Source organism: Macrotis lagotis, chromosome 1 (genome assembly GCF_037893015.1).
Source record: "Macrotis lagotis isolate mMagLag1 chromosome 1, bilby.v1.9.chrom.fasta, whole genome shotgun sequence".
In the NCBI taxonomy this organism is placed as follows: Eukaryota; Metazoa; Chordata; class Mammalia; order Peramelemorphia; family Peramelidae; genus Macrotis; species Macrotis lagotis.
Genome location: NC_133658.1, coordinates 347,697,505 through 347,720,825, shown reverse-complemented (window position 1 = coordinate 347,720,825; position 23,321 = coordinate 347,697,505). Strand labels below are relative to the sequence as shown.

General features: G+C 36.1%; 1 protein-coding gene and 1 non-coding gene across 5 annotated transcripts in view; one reads left to right on the top strand and one right to left on the bottom strand.

Annotated features, from left to right (window-relative positions):
• RPN2 (ribophorin II) overlaps positions 1-23,321 on the top strand; it is a 49,531-nt gene that overhangs the window by 11,861 nt on the left and 14,349 nt on the right. For all 4 annotated transcript variants that reach the window (XM_074211944.1, XM_074211945.1, XM_074211946.1 and 1 more), the window contains exons 5-11: positions 3,874-3,949; positions 6,498-6,632; positions 8,248-8,424; positions 9,827-9,945; positions 12,254-12,359; positions 18,521-18,612; positions 22,056-22,170. In XM_074211944.1, the coding sequence (XP_074068045.1) occupies positions 3,874-3,949; positions 6,498-6,632; positions 8,248-8,424; positions 9,827-9,945; positions 12,254-12,359; positions 18,521-18,612; positions 22,056-22,170 (820 nt within the window). The remainder of the gene's footprint in view (positions 1-3,873; positions 3,950-6,497; positions 6,633-8,247; positions 8,425-9,826; positions 9,946-12,253; positions 12,360-18,520; positions 18,613-22,055; positions 22,171-23,321) is intronic.
• On the bottom strand, positions 16,332-16,438 carry LOC141510331 (U6 spliceosomal RNA). Its single transcript, XR_012474829.1, has one exon. It is a non-coding gene; the product is annotated as a U6 spliceosomal RNA (small nuclear RNA).

The window sequence follows — 23,321 nt, the reverse complement described above, 5'->3', positions numbered from 1 at the left end:
TACAATAATCAAAGACAAATTCTAAAAGACTTGATGGAAAATACTATCCATATCCAGAGAAAGAACTGTAGAGTTTAAATGAAGGCCAAAGCTTACTATCTTCAATTTTTGAAAGTTGTCTTATGTATTATGTTTTTTTCCTGTTTTCATTTGATTCTTCTTTTACAACCTGATTAATTTCAATCTATGTTTAGCTTATATTAGATTGCTTTATGTCAGGGGGAGGGGAGAAAAAAGGGAAGGCGAGAGAAAAAATGTGAAACTCAAAACCTTGCAAAAAATGATTGCTGAAAACTACTGTTGCATGTACTTAGAAAAATAAATAAGTAAAATATTTTTTAAAAAAAGAAAGATTTCTTCAGCTCCTAGCAATACTTCAACTCCTGCAATACTATTTCTATCACTATTCTTAGAGAGTTGAATAGACAAGATTTGTCCTCTAGAATGCAGAAAAATACTAAACCTGAGACACAGGAAGGATAAGTTAGTTTGATAGATAAAGAATAAACATGAGTGACTATGGAATTGCCTATTATATCAATTACCAAGTATTTTTCTCAAAATAATCCTGTGAGGTAGGTGTAGTTCAAGTTAATAATTATTATGCACATTTCACAGGAGATCCTCAGAGTTTTGATTGCTATAAAATATCACAACTGGGCTTTAAACCATTTTCCTACATTCAGGCCAAAATTCTCTCTGTTGCTTCTCATTAACTCTCAATGATTAGCCACAGGTCTGGTTGTACTGGGGACATGCCAAAAAGAAATCAGGAAAAATTTTAGGAATTCTTCAAATGAGAGAAAAGTCATTGGTGGAGGTTGTGATGAGAAAGAAAAGCTGTGATGAAAGAGGAAGGGATTCCATATTCCAAATAAACTCCTTCCTTGAAAAAAAGTATTTTCAGTAGTAGTGGGATATATGTGTGAAACAGATGTTCTAGTTTATTTAGTATTTAAGGCAATCTGACTTTAAAGTGATTTTTTTTCTTTTAGGTTTTTGCAAGGCAATTGGGGTTAAGTGGCTTGCCCAAGGCCACACAGCTAGGTAATTAGAAAGTGTCTGAGGCCGGATTTGAACTCAGGTACTCCTGACTCCAGGACTGGTGCTCTATCCACTGCACTACCTGGCCACCCTACTCTGCATCTGTTATTAACAAATACAGGGATCTTTGTCATGTTGGAAATTCCGTTTCATTCCCCAAATTCATATTGATTCTCATGCTTTCTTTTAGTGAACTACCATTTCCTTGTTTATAATAAAACATTTGAGTGGAATAAATTTTCCTATGTTAGAAGTCAATGGAGAGTCTTTTTTTTTTTTAGGTTTTTGCAAGGGCAAATGGAGTTAAATGACTTGCCCAAGGCCACACAGCTAGGTAATTATTAAGTGTCTGAGACCGGATTTGAACCCAGGTACTCATGACTCCAAGGCCAATGCTTTATCCATTATGCCACCTAGCTGCCCATCAGTGGGGATTCTCGAACAAAAGATATGCATTCGCTAGCATATTGATTTTATGAATGGTGATTGAATCTCGTCTGGTATCTAACAGTAGTGAGCTCACTCAACTGACAGGTGGCCATGGTTTTCCCTTTTTATTCAGAAAAGTACCATTTATATTTTTCAAGATTTATACCTTCACAAAGTAGAGTAAAGAACACTTAGATGTGGAAGGAAGACTTATTAGATAACATCTGATTCAGATTTCTGATTTTATAGAAGAGGAAATTGAGGCTCAGAACAATTAAATGGTTTAATTAACCAAAGGAATGACAGGACCAAGATTAGAACCAGGTCTCCTGATTCCTAATTCAGTTTTTTTTTCCTAGTGCATTGAGTTTCTTCACAAAGGCAACATTTATTTATTGAGTTCATACTCTGGGCATGCCATCAGCTTAGGATTTGTGTGGCATTCAAAAATTTAAGACACAACCAGTTTCAGTCTGTGAAAAATTAACAGTATAAGAGATGTCTTAAGATGGCAAGCAATTAGAGGTTAAATTAAAGCCACAGATAAGAAATTTTGTGAATTTAGGGGAAGAAGAAATTATTGAGATTTGGGAGGATAGCTACCCTTGTTCAGATATTGGGGGAATTTTCTTGTTCTTCCATAGATGGATCTTTTAACTCTGAAAAATATTGTTTTCACTAATAAATTTCTAGCTTGCTTTCTACCTGTTCACTATTTTATTTTTCTTTCTAGCACAATCTGAGGATGAAGGAAGAAAGGAAAAGTAGTAAAACTACAAGTCATCATATGTTGCTTCTTGTGGGCAACTCTGATAAGATTTGTGAGAGGAAAATTTTGTCTACAAGTTAGGAATTATCCATAAAATTAGTTCATGCTTGGTCCCTTTATTTACTTGGGTAAATGAAAATTAGTTAGAAGAAATGAACATGGGGCAGCTAGGTGGTGCAGTGGATAGAGCACCAGCCCTGGAGTCAGGAGTACCTGAGTTCAAATCCGGCCTCAGACACTTAATAATTACATAGCTGTGTGGCCTTAGGCAAGCCACTTAACCCCATTGCATTGCAAAAAACCTTAAAAAAAAGAAGAAATGAACATATAACAGTAGACCCATGATTTCATTGATATGACTGCTTTCTACTAGTGCAAATTAAATTTTTTTATGTTTTGTGCTAGGTACTGGAATACAAAAGTGATAGTGTCCCTACTTTCAAGGGACTTACTGCAGTCTACTAGGTGGATTCATTATCTGCATAGATAAATAATTACAGGATCAAATACAAAATAAATGCAAAGTGATTTGGAGGGAAGGCTGCTGACAACTAGGGGAAAAGGGGGGAATATCCTTAGAAGGAGGCAGTATTCACATGGACTAACTGAGAGTGAGTTCCAAGAGGTAGAGTGAGGAAAGAGAGCATACCAAGCTCGAGAGTCAGCCTGAGCAAAGAGGCAGGGAAAGATATACTTTAAATGCCAAATAAAAGAGTTTTTATTTTATACTGGAGGGGTTTGAGAGCCCCTGACACTTCTTGAATAGGGAAGAGAGCTGGTCAAAGCCACAGTTGCCAAATGAATTTTCCATAAAGGATACATCTAATGCTTTGGAAGGTTTGAATACAGTATTGGAAGTGAAGTAGATGTTACAGTGGTATCCAATATGGTCTTCTAAATACTTCCAGATGTTTTGTATTCTCTTCAGCCACATGTTTCTAATACCTCCTTAGGGTTCACAAAGTACCTGTGAGTTGTTTGACTGTTTAGGAGGCAAAGGCACCAAAAGGCCAAGCTACCATCACACATCAGTTTCACTGATGCTGTTCAAGAAAGGGAAGAGTAGGGGAAGAAAAAAAGACCCTGTTAGTGGGGGCACCTAGGTGGCACAGTGGCTAGAGGACTGGTTCTGGAGTCAGGAGGTCCTGAGTTCGAATTCAGCTTCAGACATTTAATACTTACTTAGCCTATATGACCATGGGTGAGTTACTTGATCCCACTGCCTTGCAAAAAAACCCCAAACTATTAATTTGTAATTTGGATGAATGACTTTGCTAATATCTACCAAGGATAATCTAAGATAAACAGATATTGAAATAAGGTTTCTCTGATGGGGAAGCAGTGTGGTTTATTGGAAAAAGCATTGAACTTGGCTTAAGAGACCTGAATTCTAGACCTGGCTCTATCATGAATTAGCTATTTTTTATTCTTATATTTTCTTATATTCTTATATTATTTGTAAAGTTAGGGAATTGTATCATTTGGTCTCTAGTGTTTCCTTTAGCATCCTATGATTATGAGTTCAGTAATCATTAACTTCTCTTTTCTAATTGGATTTAAAACTATTTTATCTTTTGTATGTCAGATTAGATTTGCTCACTCCAGACTTGCCTTTTTTTTTACTCCTACAGAACTATTCAGGCTTTACAGACAGCATCATACTTATCTCAGCAAGCTGACCTAAGAGGCATTGTAGAAGAGATTGAGGTAGGTACTGAGTGTGCCAACTGGGATCCCCAACTAATTATTTTGTTTTATTACTTTATTACTTCAAGAGAGAGTCAGAGCCAAAGTAGAGAGAGAGAGAGAGAGACAGACAGACAGACAGACAGACAGACAGACAGACACAGAAGGGGATTAATTGAACTGACCCATCCATGTTACGTTTACTTTTAATGCTTGACTCCAAACAATTATAAAAATATCTTCAAGATAAAAGTGCTTGGATCATCTAGTCTAGTCCTTACCTAAAGCTTAAATACCTTCTATAGCATTCTTGATAATGATCAACTTCTGATTGAAGAGCCAGAGTTGAGGGACTCCTTGCATCATTGAACAGATCTCATTGTTTGGAAGTTGTTATATTGAGCTGATATCTTTTTACCCCTGATTTGTACCTATCAGTCCCAGTTTTTCCCTTCTGGGATCAATTGTATAGTAGAGTATATAATAAGTTGAATTGAGACTCAGTAGACTTGTGTTTAAATTCCAGTTTTGCCATTTTGTGATGTACCAGTCCACCCAGACAAGTCTTTTTTTCCTCCCTGGGTTGCAGTGGCTTCCTTCGCTACATGATGAGTGTTTGAACTAGCTATTTAATAAGATCCTTTACAAATCTAAATTTTGTGATACCAAGTCTAATTCCTTTACCACAGGATGACTCTATAAATATTTGAAGACAGTTTGTGTATGTATGTCTATCTCTCTCTTTTTCTCCATATTTCTATATGTATGTATGTATGTATGCACACACAGTGATGATATTTGTCCTCCGTTCTCAGGGAAGACCATGATATCAAAGAGGTGATGCCATGACAAGCACATGAATTGGATTTGAGTGAGGGGGGCTGTGCTAAGTCACCAGTCTCACTTTCTCTTCCAGAGCCATTTGGGTCCAGTGGCCAGATATGAACCAGGATGATTAGAGATGGCCCTGGATGTGAGGCAATCAGGATTACGTGACTTGCCCAAGGTCACACAGCTGGTGTCAAGTGTCTGAGGTCACATTTGAACTCCTGTCCTCCTGACTTCATCCAATATTCTATCCACTGCCACCTAGCTGCCATATGTGTGCACACACATACATAGCTATATTCACACACATTTACATACCTACATCTCATAAATCTTCTCTTTTAATCTAAACATTCTCAGTTCTCTCCACTTATTTTCCATTATAGGATTTGTCATTATCCTTATTAAAATATGACAGCCAGAAAACACTGTGAATTCCAACCCATCCTGAATTGTTACCTGGTTTACCTTAGACTGCTGATAATGCAGTCCCAATTTGTGTAAGATGACATGACATTCAAGGAGGCTTTTCCCTTTGTCTCTACTCTCTTTGATCTTTTCAGATTTGACCTATCATTGCAATATTAAATTTGGAGCTCTTTGGATCCCTGTAAGTGAAACCATCTTCAGATGTTTTTCATCCTTCCATAGACAGCAGTGATCTATGTCTCTAGACTTTGACTCTGGGTATTTTTCAGTATGAAGAGTCTACATATGTATTTCACTTTTACTGTCTTTAATCCCAACAATTCTGTTTCTTCTGTCTCCCTATTAATAACAGCATATGCTTATTTAACTCTTTACTTTAAAAAAAATACTTTCCTTAAAACAATTTAGTGAAGGACAGAACAAAAAAAATGGAATATCATTTTATAACTGAGAAAACTGGGGCTCAGAGAAATGACTTGTCTAGCTTCATATGGTTCACATGTGGTAGAAGAAGATTTTGGGTCTTCTGGGTCCCAGGTTAAATTTGAATTCAGGAAATATTTATTTAGTACCTTCTATGTATAAGACACTGCTAGATGCTGAGGATATAGACAAAGGTGAAAAGCCCACAAGCTTTAATTATGTTGAGAAATGCAACAAGTACACGTATAGAAAAAAGGTCAGTGGCAGAGGTTCAAATTCTGCCTGTGCCACTTTCTCTGTGAAACTTGACCTAACTTCTCCCAGGCCTCAGTTTCCTCACTTGTTAAAGGAGGGAGTTGGGCTAGTTCACCTCCAAATCTAAATCTGTGATCCCAAGGAAATATGAACTAGTTTGAGAAAGAAGGGAATACTAATAGCTGAAGGAATCAGGAGAGGCTTTCTCTTATGAAGTGATCAAAGCTCAATTTGGGGGGGGGAAGATAACAATAGATTATAAGACAAAGGAAAAGAGAAAGAGAGAGAGAGAGAGAGAGGATGAATTCTAGGCATGGGGGAAAACAGTATGCAAAGTTTTAGGAATGGATAGGGAAAAGATTGCTTCTTCCAAATTCCTGATGCTGTTTGTAAGTTGTATATTGGGCTAAAGAATGGGGGAATTGTATATTGAAAGACAGATAGCAGATGATCTTGTGATTGCTTTCTTTCTTGAGGAGCACACTATATTTGTAGGAACCTTTCTGGGATTTCTCAGAGCTCAGCATGCTGATCTCATACTCTTCGAATAATAATAAACAGCTTTGCTTTAATTACACATAGAGTTCTCTCTTTTCATTTGAGTTATATTTTGGTTGTGTCTTTTTTTTGGCAGGACCTTGTTGCTCGCTTAGATGACCTGGGTGGAGTGTATCTGCAGTTTGAAGAAGGCTTAGAACCGACAGCATTATTTGTTGCTGCCACCTATCAGCTCTCAGACCATGTGGGAACAGAACCACCCTTTAAGGAGGTACTATAAAATATAAGAGTAAGAATCTTTTATATGCTGATACCAGATGGATTGTTTAATAAATGAAAGCTAATTCTTAGAAAAATGTGATCACTTCAAATACATATTGGTAACCTAATATACATACACATTCATTGCAGCCTTCTAGTTTGAGTTATTTAGTTATTCATAGTAGTTTTATATGTATAGGGTTTTTTCCCCTTTCCCTTGAGAAAATTTACAAGCTTACCTGCTTTAAAAAACAATTTTTTAGTTCTTTCTATGAATGATAATAGAGAAAAATAGTCTATTGAATGATAGAGACATAACATCTGTACTATCCAGACTGGAGAATAGATGAAATCTACGTATCAGATTGGAAATAATTCTACCCTATGTCTTGGTTTTTCCAAAATTGTGGAATTTTGAAGAATTTTGAAATTTTGAAAGAATCCACAATTCTTTCTCAGGATACAGATGACATTCTCCATCACAGATACCTCAAAATTGTGCTTGATTGTTGCCCTGTTGATATGAGTAAGTCCATTAATGTTGATCATCACTCCCACATTGCTGTTAGGGTTTACAATGTTCTTCTGGTTCTGCTCATCTTGCTCAACATCTGTTCATGCAAATCCTCCCAGGATTCCCTGAATTCCCATCCTTTCTGGTTTCTAATAGAACAATAATGTTCCATCACATATGTATGCCGCAGTTCATTAAGCCATTCCCCAATTGATGGACATCCCCTCAATTTCCAATTTTCTGCCACCACAAACAGAGCTGCTGTGAATATTTTTATTCTATGGCCCTTCCTAATCCTGATCTAACAGATCTTTCCTGTGGATCTTCCAGGTTGTCTCAGGTTAGAAAATTGTTTCATTCAGTCTTTCTGTTGGTTCTGCTTATAATTTGGTTAGTATTTGGAGTGGTCTGGGGGAGAGCTTATGGAATTCCTGTCTTCATTCCACCCCTCCTCAACATGCATTTGCCTGATTATATGCCTGGTTATGTACTAAGTACTGAGGAGACCAAGAAAAGCAAAAACAGTCCCTATTGACAGTCTAGTGAGGGAGAGAACATACAGACAAGTCCATAGGGGGATAAAGTGGAGATCACCTTTTGTTGAAGGTGAAACTTTAGCTGGGACTTGAAGGAAGTCAAGTAGGAGGAGAGGAGGAAAAGAGGAAGAGAATTTCAAGCCAGCCAGTAAAAAAGTATTTTCTCATGTTTATTCAGGGACATATTTAAGCTTAGGGAATTAATTTGCCTTTGTTGATGCCTTTGATAAATAGATTGATAAAGATAGTATAAACTACACAGTAGTGAATTTTTCCTTTTAAAATCTCATGCCACCACAGAAATAATCCCAGAAATTTTTTAGCATGCCTGCATGATAAAAATAGGACCAAAATCATTATATATAAATTCAGAACTTTTGCTTATTTTTTTCCATTTATAAATTTCAGTGTATAATCAAAAGATTTTTCATGCTACTATTTAGAAAATGGAGGAGTGACTTTAGAAGGAATTAACCTAATCCCCCTTTGAAGTTGACCAAAAGAGAGGAAACATATTTCACATATTTTTTTTCCTTTTCTACTTACTATCTTGGGATGTTACCTTTTTCCTTCAGGATCAAGTAATCCAACTGGTGAATGCAGTTTTCAGCAAAAAGAATTTTGACTCTCTCTCTGAAGCCTTCAGTGTTGCTGCTGCTGCTGCTGCATTTTCTCAGAATCGCCATCACCTTCCTCTTGTCATTGTTGCTGAAGGCTCAGCTTCAGTGTCTCACCAGCAGCCTGTTCTCCGGGTAGGACTTCCACAAACTTACTTACTTTTCTTTACATTGAAAAGAAGGTATATGTGGTTTTTTTTTGTTTGTTTTGTCCTTCATTTTTGAAGAATATCATGATATCTGGGAGGTGATGCCATGACATACAGTGGATTGGATTTGAATGAGGGGGGTGCCATCACCAGCCTCACTTTCTCCTCCATCTGGGTACAGTTGCTAGATAGGAATCAAGACAACTGGAGATGTGAGACAAACAGGGTTAAGTGACTTGCCCAAGGTCACACAACTAGTGTCTGAGACCAGATATGAATTCAATTTCTCCTGACTTCAAGGCAAATGGTCTACCTGCTACATTGTCTAGTTGTCATAACATGTTATTTAGGATATCACTCAATTCACTGAGGAGGGAAACTCTCTACGAGGCTATCCAACCCTTGTATTTAAGATTAATTTTTCAGAGAATTTTAAAATAGACTAGCTTCTGTTGTGGAAGTTTACTGCATATACATTTCATTTCTGTGCCTGTGACATCCCAAGAGATCTTCATCTATAGGAATACATTCTTCAAGAGTGAAGGGATGGGGGTGGCTAGGTGGCATAGTGGATAGAACACTAGCCCTGGATTCAGGAGTACCTGAGTCCAAATCTTGCCTCAGATACTTAATAATTACCTAGCTGTGTGGCCTTGGGCAAGCCACTTAACCCTATTGTCTTGCAACCCCCCCCCCCCAAAAAAAAAAAGAGTGAAGGGAAACTCAGAAGGGGATATAGACTAGAGGATAATTTTGTTACTATTAATGTTAAATTTAATGTACACTTTTTAAATTCTCACATATGTATAAATGAAGAGGTTAGAATATGTGGTCTCTTAAGGTTCCTTCCAATTCCAAAAGCCTGTGATCCAGTCCATATTTTACTATAAAATCATATCATTTTGACCAGCTTGATTATATTTGGTTTCTGTTGTCAGAACTATAAGCAAGAATTTTTTTAAGTAAATTCATTTGAACAGATATCTCCTATAATTATTTGAAAGAGTAAAAGCACATTTTTTTTTTTTTTTTTAGGTTTTTGCAAGGCAATGGGGTTAAGTGGCTTGTCCAAGGCCACAGAGCTATGTAATTACTAAGTGTCTGAGGCCGGATTTTGAACTCAGGTACTCCTGACTCCAGGGCCAGGGCTCTATCCACTGTGCCACCTAGCCGCCCCTAAAAGCATTTATTAAGGACCAACTGTGCCAGGTGTTTTACAAATATTATGCCATTGTATCCTCACAATAGCCCTTTGATATCTTCATTTTATAGTTGAAAAAACTGAGACAAACTTGCCTAGAGTCAAACAGCCAGTATGAATGAGTAAATAAAAAGTGATCAGCTGATGCAGTCTTTATTTCTACATAAAATTTTGTATTTCTTTCCAGCTACAAGTTAGTAATGTCATGTCACAGCCACTGGCCCAAGCCTCTGTCATGCTGGAACGTGCTAAGTCTTCTTCTACTAAGAATACAGTCCTACAGCAGACCACTTTCAATCCTGCAGGGTAAGCCCTATACTACTATGTTGGCCCTTTTGTACTTCCTTTTGTTAAAGAAACAACAGTTAAATTTTACCTTTAATTCAGCACACATTTATTGAGCATCCATCACATTATGAGCATTCAGCTTGCAAAGGTGTAAGATGTGGTCCTAGCTTTTAAGGATCCTACAGCCTGCTAGACATAAGATTTTTGTGTAATAATTTTAATATAAGCTAAAATTATAGAATATAAGGGAAGTACAGAGTACTGTAGACGTTATCACATGAGAAAGCAAATGCACTAAAGACTTAGATTCGTTTATAACACTTTAGAGCATGGAGAGATCACACATTGAGAGGATAGAAGGAATTTCGTGGATTCAGAGCATAGAGGAAAGGGCATTTTATTTTATTGGTATGTTTACTTTTAATGGTTACCTGGAAGTTACAGTTAGCTAAAGGTAGAGGCACTCACTAAATATATACTAAAAACAATAGCTATAAAACATTCTCTTTGGACCTGTGGTACATTCCCCCATAAATATACAAACCATCAGTGGGAAGAGTGGACTTATACATAGAGTACACTGATAGTGAGGCAGGTACATGGTGAAAACTTGCAGCCAAGGCAGCTCGTGCCTCCAGGTCTTGACTTCTTTTCCCTTATCCAGATGGCATCCCGCTGCTGCCTTTTCCCTATTTTGTGTCTACTGGGCAATCAGCTCAGTTTCTTAGGCTGTTCTTTGCTAGCTTGACTTCTGGCTAGTGGGGCTAACACTAGAGGAGAGGGCATTTTAGCAGGATCATGAAGAGTGCAAAGGATTTCAGCAGTCGGTAGTTTCTTCTGTTATTTACCTGTGCATGTTTTATTCTGTTCCTGTCCTAGATTCTGAGCTTCTAGGGATGTGGGACTTGATTGTATGGTATATACCAAAATGTAGAAATACTTAGGTCTGATTCTTGTTTTACTTTTAATACTTAGTTTATAGGCATCAAAAGTTCCGAGATTTATGTTTTTTTAAGTTGTCTTAAAAATTTAAAGCTTATATTACAGTCTTAAAGATTTAGAGCTAAGAATGACCTTAGAAGAATCTAGTCTAGGCCTTTCTTATTGCAGATAATAGAACCAAGACCTTGAGAGATTAAGGACTTGCCTAAGGAAGTAAGTAAGTGACAAGAGCTGGGATTTTTTTAATTCCAAATCCAGTTATTTCTCTCCTGCACTGCACTGCCTTCCATTGCTGGTTTTATCCTTTATTATCTACCTACCTTTTTGAGTACTTAAAATGTTTGCAATTGAGCCAACTTTATCATTATCAGACTTAAGTGTCTTTGTGCTATCCTTCCTTGTACTATCCTTTCTTCCATACAGTCAAGTCTCACATCTTTAGAAGCTTAGAATCTAAGATGGGAAGAGTGCATTCTTTGGACAGACGTTAAATATGTATTGGTAACAGAAGAAAACATTTTTTAAAATACCAACGTGAAAAACAGAATAATTAAGTATAAATAGGAAAAATATATAATCTATACTCAAAAGTGAAGAGGTTCATAGGCATTACATGTTTTGATGGTTAGATTCGTTTTTGGTTTTTTTTTTGTAAGGCAGTGGGGTTAAGTGGCTTGCCCAAGGCCACACAACTAGGTAATTATTAAGTGTTTGAGGCCGGATTTGAACTCAGGTACTCCTGACTCCAGGACTGGTGCTCTATCCACTGTGCCACCTAGCCACCCTAGCTTCTTTTTTTAATCAGTCGTAATGAGAAGTGAATTTTTAAGAGCTGTTACTAAAAAAGAGATAGAATGTTACATGCCCAGGGCTTAGTGTGTTCCAGATAGAGTGTAATCTGGAAGACTTGGACAAAGTCCAAGAAAAACAGAGGAGGTAGAATAGAAAGTAGTTAAAAGAAGTAAGATTAACTTGGATTAAATTGGGCAACCTTAAAATCAGAGTAAGACCCTTACTCTAGCTGTTACTAAAGTCAATAGTTAATAGTACCAGGCTGTTATATGAAACAGGCAATGCAGTGTGGTAGAAGAACATGGGATTCAAAATCAGCAGTTGTAGTGAATCTCTGCTACTTCCTGTGAGATCAGAAATAAATCATTTGGCCTCTTTCTCTAAATCTATATTTCTTCCTCTTTCTTATTGAGATAAAACACTATTCTGTTTAGATAATCATGAAATCATGAGTATAAATCACAGTATCAAATATAAATAAGCATATATATAAATATTCTTATTTATAAGGCATAATTATTACTGTTTTTATTTTCATTGATGACTTTCTTGAGTAAAACTTTAATAACTATGCTCCAATTCACTCACATAGAGATGGTTTTGATCTGAACTTCATGAATGTCAAACCTCCCAGTGGTTACTATGACTTCTCTATCCATGTTGAAGGTGACAGCCGCTACATTGCAAATGTTGTAGAGGTACGTGCTTTTCTTGTCATCTCTGTTGCTATTGGCAGTATTGGAAGTAGTGTGTAAACAAGAATAAATCACTTTTTAGGATTTTGACTTAATCCTCTGACCAAGCCAAAGCAAGCTAACAAAGTTAAATATTTGGACTGTCATTTGACAGTCTGCCAATGTTGTATTATGTAAAAGAATTGAATTCTGTCCTTTACAAGTGTTGTGGATGTAGTAGCTTTTTTACATCAGGTTAAATACTTGTTAATTAACTGAGCATAGATTGAGTGATATGTGATATTTACATGTATATTTACATGTAATGTATAACTTCTACAGACTTTTATAATGAGAATATATATTAGACTTTTATATATTTACACTATAAAAGCAAAAATCACCTCATTTATCTGGTTATATCAAGAAATGAGCTCTCCCTAATATATTAATTTTGTGGGGAGTTTTTGTTCTGTTTTGGGGGTGTTTTGGCTGGAGAGATATTTTTAATTTAACATTCCAAAAATGCAAGGATATATACATTGACATTTTAAGATTTAAAAATAATTTTAATTTATTTACATTCACCCATTGAGAAGGCAAGACAAATTCTATTATACTTGTGAAGTCATGTAAAACATTTCTACATTAACCATGTTGTGGGGGTGGGGGGGAAGCATGGTAAAAATATGCTTCACCAGTTCTCTCTGGAAATGGATAGCATTTTTTCATCATGAATCCTTTGGGAATATGATGGGCCGTTGCACAGATCAGAGTAACTAAATCTTACACAGTTGATTATCATTAAAATATTGTTGTTCTACTAGTTCTGCTCTCTTCATTTTGCATCAGCTCATATAAGTCTTCCCAGGTGCTTCTGAAACCCTTCCCATTGTTTTTTCTCACGTACAATTAATATTCTATTGCAGTCACATACCATTCTTCAATTGATGGGCATCCCCTCAGTTTTCAATTCTTTGCCACCACAAAAAGAGCTGCTATAAATATTTTTGTATGCATAGATTTTTTTCTTTGAACTTCTTGTAGTAAATACTGGGTCAAAAGGTACGTGCAGTTTTATAGCCCTCTGGGCATATATCCCAAATTGTACTCCAGAATAGTTGGGCTAGTTCACAGTTCTACCAACAGTGCGTCACTATACCTATTTTCCCCACATTCCCATATCATTTTTCTTTTCTGTTACCTTAGCCATTTTTGTTAGTGTTAGTGTTGAAAAATGTTTAAATGTGCATTTTTCTAATTATTAGTGATTTAGAGCATTTTTCCATGTGATTATTGATAGCTTTGACTTTGTCCTCTGACAACTATCTGTTCATATCCTTTGCTTTGATTTTTATAAATTTGTCTCTGCTTATTTGAGAAATGAGATTTTGATCAGAGAAACTTACTATAAAAATATTTTTCCTTTTTTCATGCTTTCCTTCTCATTTTGGCTGTATTAGTTGTTTGGTACAAAAACATTAATTTCATTTAATCACAATTATCCATTTTACCTCCTTTGAATCTCTTATCTCTTGTTTGGTCAACTCTTTCTTTAAATTTTTTGTATGTACACTTTTTTATTAGAGCATAGATTCCATGTCATCATTATGATAAATCATAAGAGCTTAATATAACTATGTGCCAGACATTATGCTAAGTTCTGGAAATATTTATTTAGTTAACAAATATTTTTAAAAAATCAAGAACTCTGATTAATCCTGTGATATAAGGGGTGATAGAGAACTATAAAGGAATATGTAAATATTTGTTTGATGACCAGTCTTGCCAAGAATTAACAGGATTATTGCCAGAAAGTTACCATTGAAATATTGAGGATTTTTTTGGACTTAACAATTCACAAAAATCATCCATTAAGGTATACAAAAGCCATGATTACAATGAAATCTTGCATATTTGAAGTAGTAAACTAAGCAATGGTTTTAAAGCTTGTCTTGCCTTAAGGTGAGATTGAAAAACCAAATGTTTTTTAATGGTCCTTTCTAACTGGAATAAATGGGAGTGGGAAAACATTCAAGATAGCTGTTGATAAATTTCATTTAAGTTATTGGAATGCATCTTAATGTTAATCCCTAGGTGCTATTCCTAGACATGATTTAGGCATGTCATGTTTCTACTATCCCATTTTTTTTCTTTAGTGAGACACTTAACCACTTAGAAAGTGGTTTCAAGGATATTTACCTAGTCTTAGTCCTCAGTGCTCTCAAAATTCCACTCTAATTGCTAATGGTGAGCATTTATCTCTCCAGAGAATAATTTATTCATCACTGAATCAAGCCTAGTATTTGTAAAATGCTTTTGCAGTATTTAAAAAAAAAACCTGAGAAATAAATGCATAGTAACAATAATTTCCAATAGCTATTATTAATGTAAATACTAATGACTTCCATTTAAGTCATTGACATCACTTTTTTAACTTGATGATGGAGATAGTATTAGTGTTCTGCCTGCTGTATTCATCAAAGTGGTACTAATTTGTATTTATAAGGGTTGACCTCCACTGCACGTGTCAAATTTGCTTTCTAATTGCAATAATAATCGTACTTAGAGCATCAAAACCAGCAGACTGGTCCTGTTTAATTTCTCCAGAGGTGCTCTGAGTTGGCTGGAGTGCATTAAATGTTGGCAGCTTTACATGAAGGCCCCTAATAGTACTCATTGTTATTGGGCAAATTGTCAGGGGAGCCATGGGTTTTGGAAGCTGTCATTAGCATTAATTGCCCCTAATGCACCATCATTTTTGACAGTAATGATTAAACAGGATGGTTATTACTCTCAGCAGAAAGGCTACATTTCCTGGCATTAAGATATTTTTGTGATGTTTATGCCATATACTATAGTTAAAAAAAAAGGGTCAGTGTGGACCAGCCCCCAAAATCACTTATTGAATGAAAAACAAGTTCCTTTTTTCTAGCTAAAGCTGTAAAAGGACATTTTATAAAGTTTGTTTAAAAGAAGCAGTTAACCATCAGGAAATCTGCTTTTAATTCTTAAAAATGAGTCTCCTCAACAGATGATATTGATGGTTTTTAATTTTTTTAATGTTTTAAGAGTAGAATTATTGTGACATTCCTTTAAAATGCATTTTAGTCAACCATTTATAGAAGCTAAGAGTCTTCATTTGAAGTAACCCTAATTTTATGAATTAGCATTTCTGCATTGGTGAAGGGGAGGAGTTATAACTAAAAATATCTTTAAGTATTCATAAAAGGCAAAGAAGAGACATGAAAAGACTTGTCTTTCTCCATCCTTTGCAGATATTGGAATTCATGCATGGGAACATTGGATATATTGGTAGATTTCTTCAATTCAGTGATTTGTTTTACTAAAAGAAATTCTGCTAAAAAAATCCTTTGTTATTAGAAATGACTCTAGGAAAGGGCTAAGGGAGTTAGTATAATGGGGATTCTAGGTGATTTGAAATTTAGATAATAAAAATCTTTTTTTATTTTAATATTTATTCTCTTTTTGTACAAATAATTTTTTATACATGAATAAAATATTCTTACTTAAGAGTAAACAGAATACCCCCTCCCCCCACAAAATATAGACTCGCTTGAGTGATAAAGTAAAGGGGAGAGAAAAAATTAAAATGAAAAAAAAATAATAGTAATAATTGTAGGTATGGCCAGGTGGCACAATGGACGGAGCCCCAGCCCTGGAGCCAGGAGCACCCAAGCCCATATCCGGCCCCATACACCCAACAATCACCCAGCCATGTGACATGCAAGCCACCCCAACCCCACAGCCCTGCAAAAACCAAAAATAAAAAAAAAGAAAAGAAAAAAAAGACCCAAAATAAAATAAAATAGTAATAATAGTAGGGGTGGCTGGGTGGTGGACAGAGCATTGGCCCTTGAGCCAGGAGCAACCAGGTCCAAATCTGGCCTCAGACATACCAAACGATTACCCTGCTGTGCGGTCCAGGCAGGCCACCCAGCCCCATTTGCCCTGCACCCCCCCCCCCAAATAATAAAAAATATGGAACACTTCACGAATTTGCGTGTCATCCTTGCGCAGGGGCCATGCTACTCTTCTCTGTATCATTCCAATTTTAGTATATGTGCTGCTGAAGCGAGCACAATAAAAATCTTTTTTAAAAGAGAATATATGATCATATTAGATTGGCTAACAGTACAGAAAAGGAAAATGAGAAGTGTTTAAGAAGATGTGGAGAAAATGAGACATTAGTGCACTACTGATGAAGTTGTGAACTGAGTCTACCATTTTGTGAATCAGTTTGAAACTATTCCCTAAGTACTACAAAATCTTGCCTCCTCGTTGATGTAGCAATACCACTACTAAGAGATAAAAATATCTTTACTAAAAGAGATAAAAAATAAAAAGGAAAGAAACTTATATGCACAAAAGATATTTATAGCAGCTCTTTTCTGGTGGCAAAGAATTGGAACTTGAGGGGATGCCTATAAGTTGGGGAACTGGTGAATAATGTGATATGTGATTGTGATGGAATACTATTCTGCTTTAAGAAATGATGAGGGGAGGCTAGGTGGCGTAATGGATAAAGTACCAGCCTTGGAGTCAGGAGTACCTGGGTTGAAATCCGGTCTCAGACACTTAATAATTACCTAGCTGTGTGGCCTTGGGCAAGCCACTTAACCCCATTGCCTTGTGGGGAAAAAAAACCCTTAAAAAAAAAAGAAATGATGAACAGAATGATCTCAGAAATACCAGGAAAGACTTAAATATGAACTGAGACAAAATAAAATGTATCATATACTAAGTAACAGCAGTATTGTGAGGTGGTCAGCTGTGAATGAGTTAGCTATTCTCAGCAATACAATGATCCCAAACAACTTTAAACAACCTTTTATCCAACTCTAGGAAAAAGAACTGCCAGTTTCTGAATACAGATTGCAGCATACTTTTTTTTTAACTTTATTTTTCTTGAGGGTTTTTTTGGGGGGGCTATATTTTCTTTCCCAACATGAAATGTTTTATTATGGAAATGTTTTATGTGACAACACATATTGCTTAAAATCAAATACCTTATCTTCTCAATGGGAGGGGCATGGAGAGAGCAAAAGAGAGAAAGAGACAGAGACAGAGAGGCAGAGAGAAGAAAGAGAATTTTGGAACTCAGAATTGAATGGTAGGGGCAGGTAGGTGGCACAGTAGATAAAGCACTGGCCCTGGAGTCAGGAGTACCTGAGTTCAAATCCGGCCTCAGACACTTAATAATTACCTAGCTGAGTGGCCTTAGGCAAGCCACTTAACCACATTGCCTTGTAAAAACCTTAAAAAAAAAAAGAGTGGTGAAAATGTTTTTATAATTAACTGGGGAAAAATAAAATACTATATTAAAAATTGAATAAAAAAGAGTATGTGATCAGATTGCTAAATGAACATCTAAAGAACTGACTCTCCCTTCTCCATCCCACTTTTGCTGCTTTTATGTAGATTGTAAATCTGTGGGGGGGTTTTTTTTTTTGTTTTTGGCAAGGCAGTGGGGTGTTAAGTGACTTGCCCAAGGTCACATAGCTAGGTAATTATTAATTGTCTGAGGCTGGATTTGAACTTGGGTGGGTCATCCTGACCCCAGGGCTGGTGCTCTATCCACTGTATTACCTAGTTGCCCCCTGTGTTTCTTTTTTTAAGAGTAATTTTGCATTTTCCAATACTATGCCATAGCAGTCATAAAAAAAACTATTTGTTTCTATATGTAAATATTCAAAGATTAGGAGGTGGTAGCTATGTGGCCCTGGAGTCAGGAGGTCCTGAATTCAGATCTAGCCTCAGATAATAATTGCCTAACCTTGGGTAAGTCACTTAACTTCATTGTCTTAAATAAATAAAACTAAAAGAGAAAGATCCAGAGATTTGTCCTACATGTTTCTCCTTACTCAAGGATATTCTCTTTTGTGTTGAGGATATGACATGGGGATTAAGAAGCTTGTTGTTTCTGTCTTTGGTGTTTGAGTAATTCTTTGATTTGAACAGAGTGTATGTTACCTGGGTAGGGTAGTAGGCCTAGGGAAAGATGCCTTTATCAGTCATCTTGGTTATAACAACCAACCAGTGAGGCTTCATTTTGTGGTTTTATTTTTTTTATTTGAAGTGTGGGAATTCAGAAATTCAGAAATTAATGTTCTTTCTGATATAACTAACAGTAGACTTTATTTCTTTGTTATGTTTCATTGTAGCTTAAAGTTAAGGTATCCACTGAAGTTGGTATTACAAATGTGGATCTCTCAACTGTGGATAAAGATCAGAGCATTGCACCCAAAACCACACGGTAAATGAAATAAAAAAATATATATATATATATATATATTTATGTTTATATTTTTACACACACACACACACACACACACACACACACACACAGAGTTCTCAGAGCTGCCTCTTTATCTTCAGTGGACTGTACTTGTATGGTAGTATCCAAAGGAGGTCCCTGAGAACAGTTTACCCCTTTATGATTTTATTGCTGCATTAATAGTCATAGCATCCCAAAATATGCCACAGCTGTGTACTGTGGGGTCCCCTTCTAATCTGGGTGCCCCAGTGTTCTTCATAGTCCATTGAAAATCCATAAGAGACCCTGAAACTGTTTTCCTTTTGAGAATTTTCAAGCTCTGGTTTGAGTTTAACCTTAGATTCTGATTGCTGGAGGTAGTTCCAGAAACCCAGTAGCCATTCTAGATGTCCTCAGAACCATTATGGAATCAGGCTTTGTAATCTAGAAGCCCCCAAAGGGTTGTAAGTAGTAAAGTTTATTTCAGTTAATTGTTTTTTTTGTTTGTTTGTTTGTTTGGGGTTTTTTTGCTAGTCCATGGGGTTAAGTGGCTTGCCCAAGGCCACACAGCCAGGTAATTATTAAGTGTCTGAGACGGATTTGAACCCAGGTACTCCTGACTCCAGGGCTGGTGCTTTATCCACCTAGCCGCCCCTGTTAATTGTTAATTAACTACTTTTCTGTGGCAGTAAGGATATCATTGCTTTTTTTTTTTTTGAGAATGTAATAAATGTCATAGCACTTTGTAAAGTAGAATCTGCTATAGTAGGGTAAGTGTTTCATATTTTTCTAAATGAAAACTGATAAGTCTCCAGTGGAATTTGTTTCATATGACCTAATGATATTAGTCTGAAATCCATGACCATAACTACTCAAAGAACAAATTTTCCTATTTGGCTTTGATTTCTGAGCAAATTATTTTTAAGCCAAATCTTAAGAGTTAAAACAAACAGGATTTGCCCAGAAAAATTTAGGGAAAAGAAAAATCCACAAAGAACCACATTGCATCACATAGCTCTGTAGCTAAAGGCCTATGGTCTTTTTTTCTAGAAATCTGTAGGAAGGGGGTGGCTAGGTGGTGTAGTGGATAAAGTGCAGGCCCTGGAGTCAGGAGTACCTGAGTTCAAATCTGGTCTCAGACACTTAACAATTAACTGGCTGTGTGGCCTTGGGCAAGCTACTAAACCCCATTTGCCTTGCAAAAAAAAAACAAAACCTAAAAAAAAATCTGTAGGAAACATTCTAACTACTTCTACGTTTATTACAGAATGCTCCTTTAAAGTTTGCCTTAAGAGGCAGATGGGCAGAAATAACATTTTTTCAAATTAGGGCCTGAATTTGATTGGAATTTCTCTATATATAGTATTTCCTCTTGTTATAATCAGTAGTAGAGAGGCTTTTTAGTGAGACACTTTGTCATCACTCTAAAAAACAGATAAGGACATTTTCTCCAAGGACAACCATAGAACATTTTACCAGCCTCCTCTCATTCCTCCTGCTCCAGGTAAGAATTTCTGATGGAATTAATCAGTAAACATTTATCAAGCTCCTCCTAGTTCCAGGCACAGTTGTAAGCTCTGGATTAATTAAGTTGATGATGTTTTCTTTTAAATTTTTATTCATTTTTTTTTTTTTTTGTAAAGCAAATGGAGTTAAGTGGCTTGCCCAAGGCCACACAGCTAGGTAATTATTAAGTGTGAACATTTCCTTATTAGCCATTTGTGTGGTGAGAGTCAGGGTATCCTCTCCAAAACAAAGCAAAAAAGAAAAATTAAAGTGGAAAAAACATCCTTCAGTTTGCACTCAGAATTCATCAGTTCTCCTCTGGAAGTGATTGATAGCATTTTTCAGATGATGATATTTTCTGAAACAAAAATTAAGATATGATCCAACAAAAGATAATTTTTTTGTAATACCCCATTTCAAAGTATACTTTTAAAAAAAAGTGGTGGGGCAGCTAGGTGACACAGTGGATAGAGCATCAGCCCTGCCTCAGGCACTTAATAATTACCTAGCAGTGTGGCCTTGGGCAAGCCACTTAACTTTATTTGCCTTGCAAAAACCCCAAAAAACAAAACAAAACAAAAAAAAAAAGAAGTGGTCTTGCAAAATTTTTGACATGTCACTGTATCTAGTGGAAAAGTGCATCAGGGAGCTAGAAACAAAGATGTGGGTTCTGGTGCCAATTCAATAATTTAACATTTATGAAGCATCTACACAAGGGGTCAGAATGTAAGTTGTCCTCTTATTGTGGCATTTAAAGTATGGAAATGGACTGTGAAACATATACAAGTAACAGTTGTACACAATAAAACAGAAGCAGAATATTATGCAAGGTTCCATTAAATCAAAAGTCATTGCAAACTAGGGAGTCAGGGATCAGGAAAAGCTTCATTGAGTAGATCACATTTATTTGGCACATTAAAGGATATTTAAAGGAGCAGCAAGGTGGCTCAGAGGATGGAGCACTGGCCCTGGAGTCAGGAGGATAATTAGGAATTCAAAAAGGCAGTAAGTGGAAAGAAGCATAAGGGGGGGATGTGAGAGTTTCAGTGAAGTATAGAATGATTGGACAAGACTAAATAATCCTCTTATTGTGGTAGAGAAAAATGTAATGAAAGTAAAGGTTAGAAAATTGGATTTAAAGGCCCTTAGCTATAGAGATGAAAGGACTTGAGATGTCTAGTGCAAGCCCTGCATTTTACAGATGAAGAATGGCAAATGGCATTCTTTTTGTTTTGGGGAGGTGAACCCTGAGCAGAAAAGTTTGGATTTTATGCACCTAGACAGTAAGAGCTCATTGAAAGATTTTGAACAGCAAGATAACATGAACAGATTTATGAGGTGGTATGTCTCCAGTCGAATAACAGGCAATATTAAGTTCCTGCTAGCACTCTAGTGTTCACTAATAGCTCATATTTTTATAAAACTTTTAAGATTTACATAGGGTGTTTCTTATAGTAACCTTCTGAGGTAGGTAGGAGAAGTATTATAATCTTTTTAACAAATAAGGAAACTGAGATGTTGAGATATTCAGGGTCACACATTCAGTAAATTTCAGAGTTTGGATTTGAAACTATGCCTTTTGACTCCAGACTCTGCACTTATTTTTTTACAACCTCCCACCACCTCTCTGGACCCTGGGTTTCTCTCTGAGTAATTAGAATTGAGCTAGATCAGGGTGAAAGTGTCAGATCCCCTGTCCAGTAGAGGTTTTTTATAAAGAGATTTTATAAATTTTTGTAAATTAAAATGCATACATTACAAAAGAAATAAATTACTAAAATTATTTTCAAAATATTTAAAAAAAATAAACACATGGAACCCAAGTTAAGATGACCTTATAAGGTCCCCATCTCAGATGTTTTTTTGCCAGATGAATGAGAAGTATTAGTGCACATTTTAAATACTGAAAACGTATTCCATGTCTTTCTCTCTTTTAGGGTGGCCTACCCAGCTAAAGGAAAGGGCTCATTCACTGTTGACAGCCACCAGAACTTTGCCTTGTCCTTCCAGCTGGTCGATGTAAACACTGGTGCTGAGCTTACCCCTCACCAGGTCAGAAAACTGAGCTTCTGTTGTTACTTTTCAGCACAAGTTCTTGAGGAGTATGTTAAGGTTAAAAATGAACAATTGGTAGCCCTGGCAGACTTAATATAGTAACAAAAACCCTTTAGATCCAAAGAGTTAGGCTTTCTCATTCCAGGGATTTGCCCAGTACCCTAAAAATCTGCCATGGATTGAACTATTTGTTCCTTAGACCCACTATATTACCTTCCTTCCCTAGAGCTATCCGATCTTTTGCTGGGGGGCACACCTTTCTTGATTGAGGGGAAACCGGTAGGTGTTAAAAAGAGATTAGCTTCCTAATTGAAGCTATCTCCTTGGGTAGAGTAAGAAAAATTTGTAGAGCATTAACAACAAAAAATGTGGCAGCTCTTGGTTACATTTCAAGCTGTCAACAGCAATGGAAATTTAATTGTTGATGGGAATCTCTAAAGAAGTGGGTATCTTTTTAGGGGAAGTTACAGACAAAAAAATTGTATGGCAAGATAGAAGAGAAAACATGGAGAAGAAATCACTTAAATCCTTTTTTATTTCTCGTGATCAGGTTTTCATAATCATGATTATTTATTAGAATGTCTAAAAATTGAATTGTTTGTATATTATGCTTATTCATCTTGCTTATTACTAATCTTTACAGATCTTTGATCTGCTTAGTATTGGTCTGTCTGTATCGAGATTATTCAAGGATAATTGCTTCTTACATCAATAAGAAGTCTTTTATTTCAGTCTTATTTTTTGTGGTGTCATTTGTTATTTACCGGGTCCAGTGCCTGCCAATTTATCGAAGAACGCATTTGTGATATAAAGACATAAGACTTTTGTGTAGTCTACATATCTTTGTCTTTTCTCACTTCTTTGTCCTGAACCATGTTTTCCATATCCTTCTCATTGCTTCTGCCTTTCCCCATCTTTTCCTCAAAGTCATCAAATATCAGAATGTAAGATAATTTAGTTTGGAGGATTTTTATCAATTTCCTAGAATTTTTCTACCTTTTTTATATTTTGCATCTGAGAGTAGGGCCTAAACTGTAATTATTTTTAAAGATTTTTTTTGGAAAACCTTATGAATATGAACAATATGAGATGATTCAAAATTACATGAAGTAAGGTTTCATACTTTATTTTGGGCATAAAAATGCAGC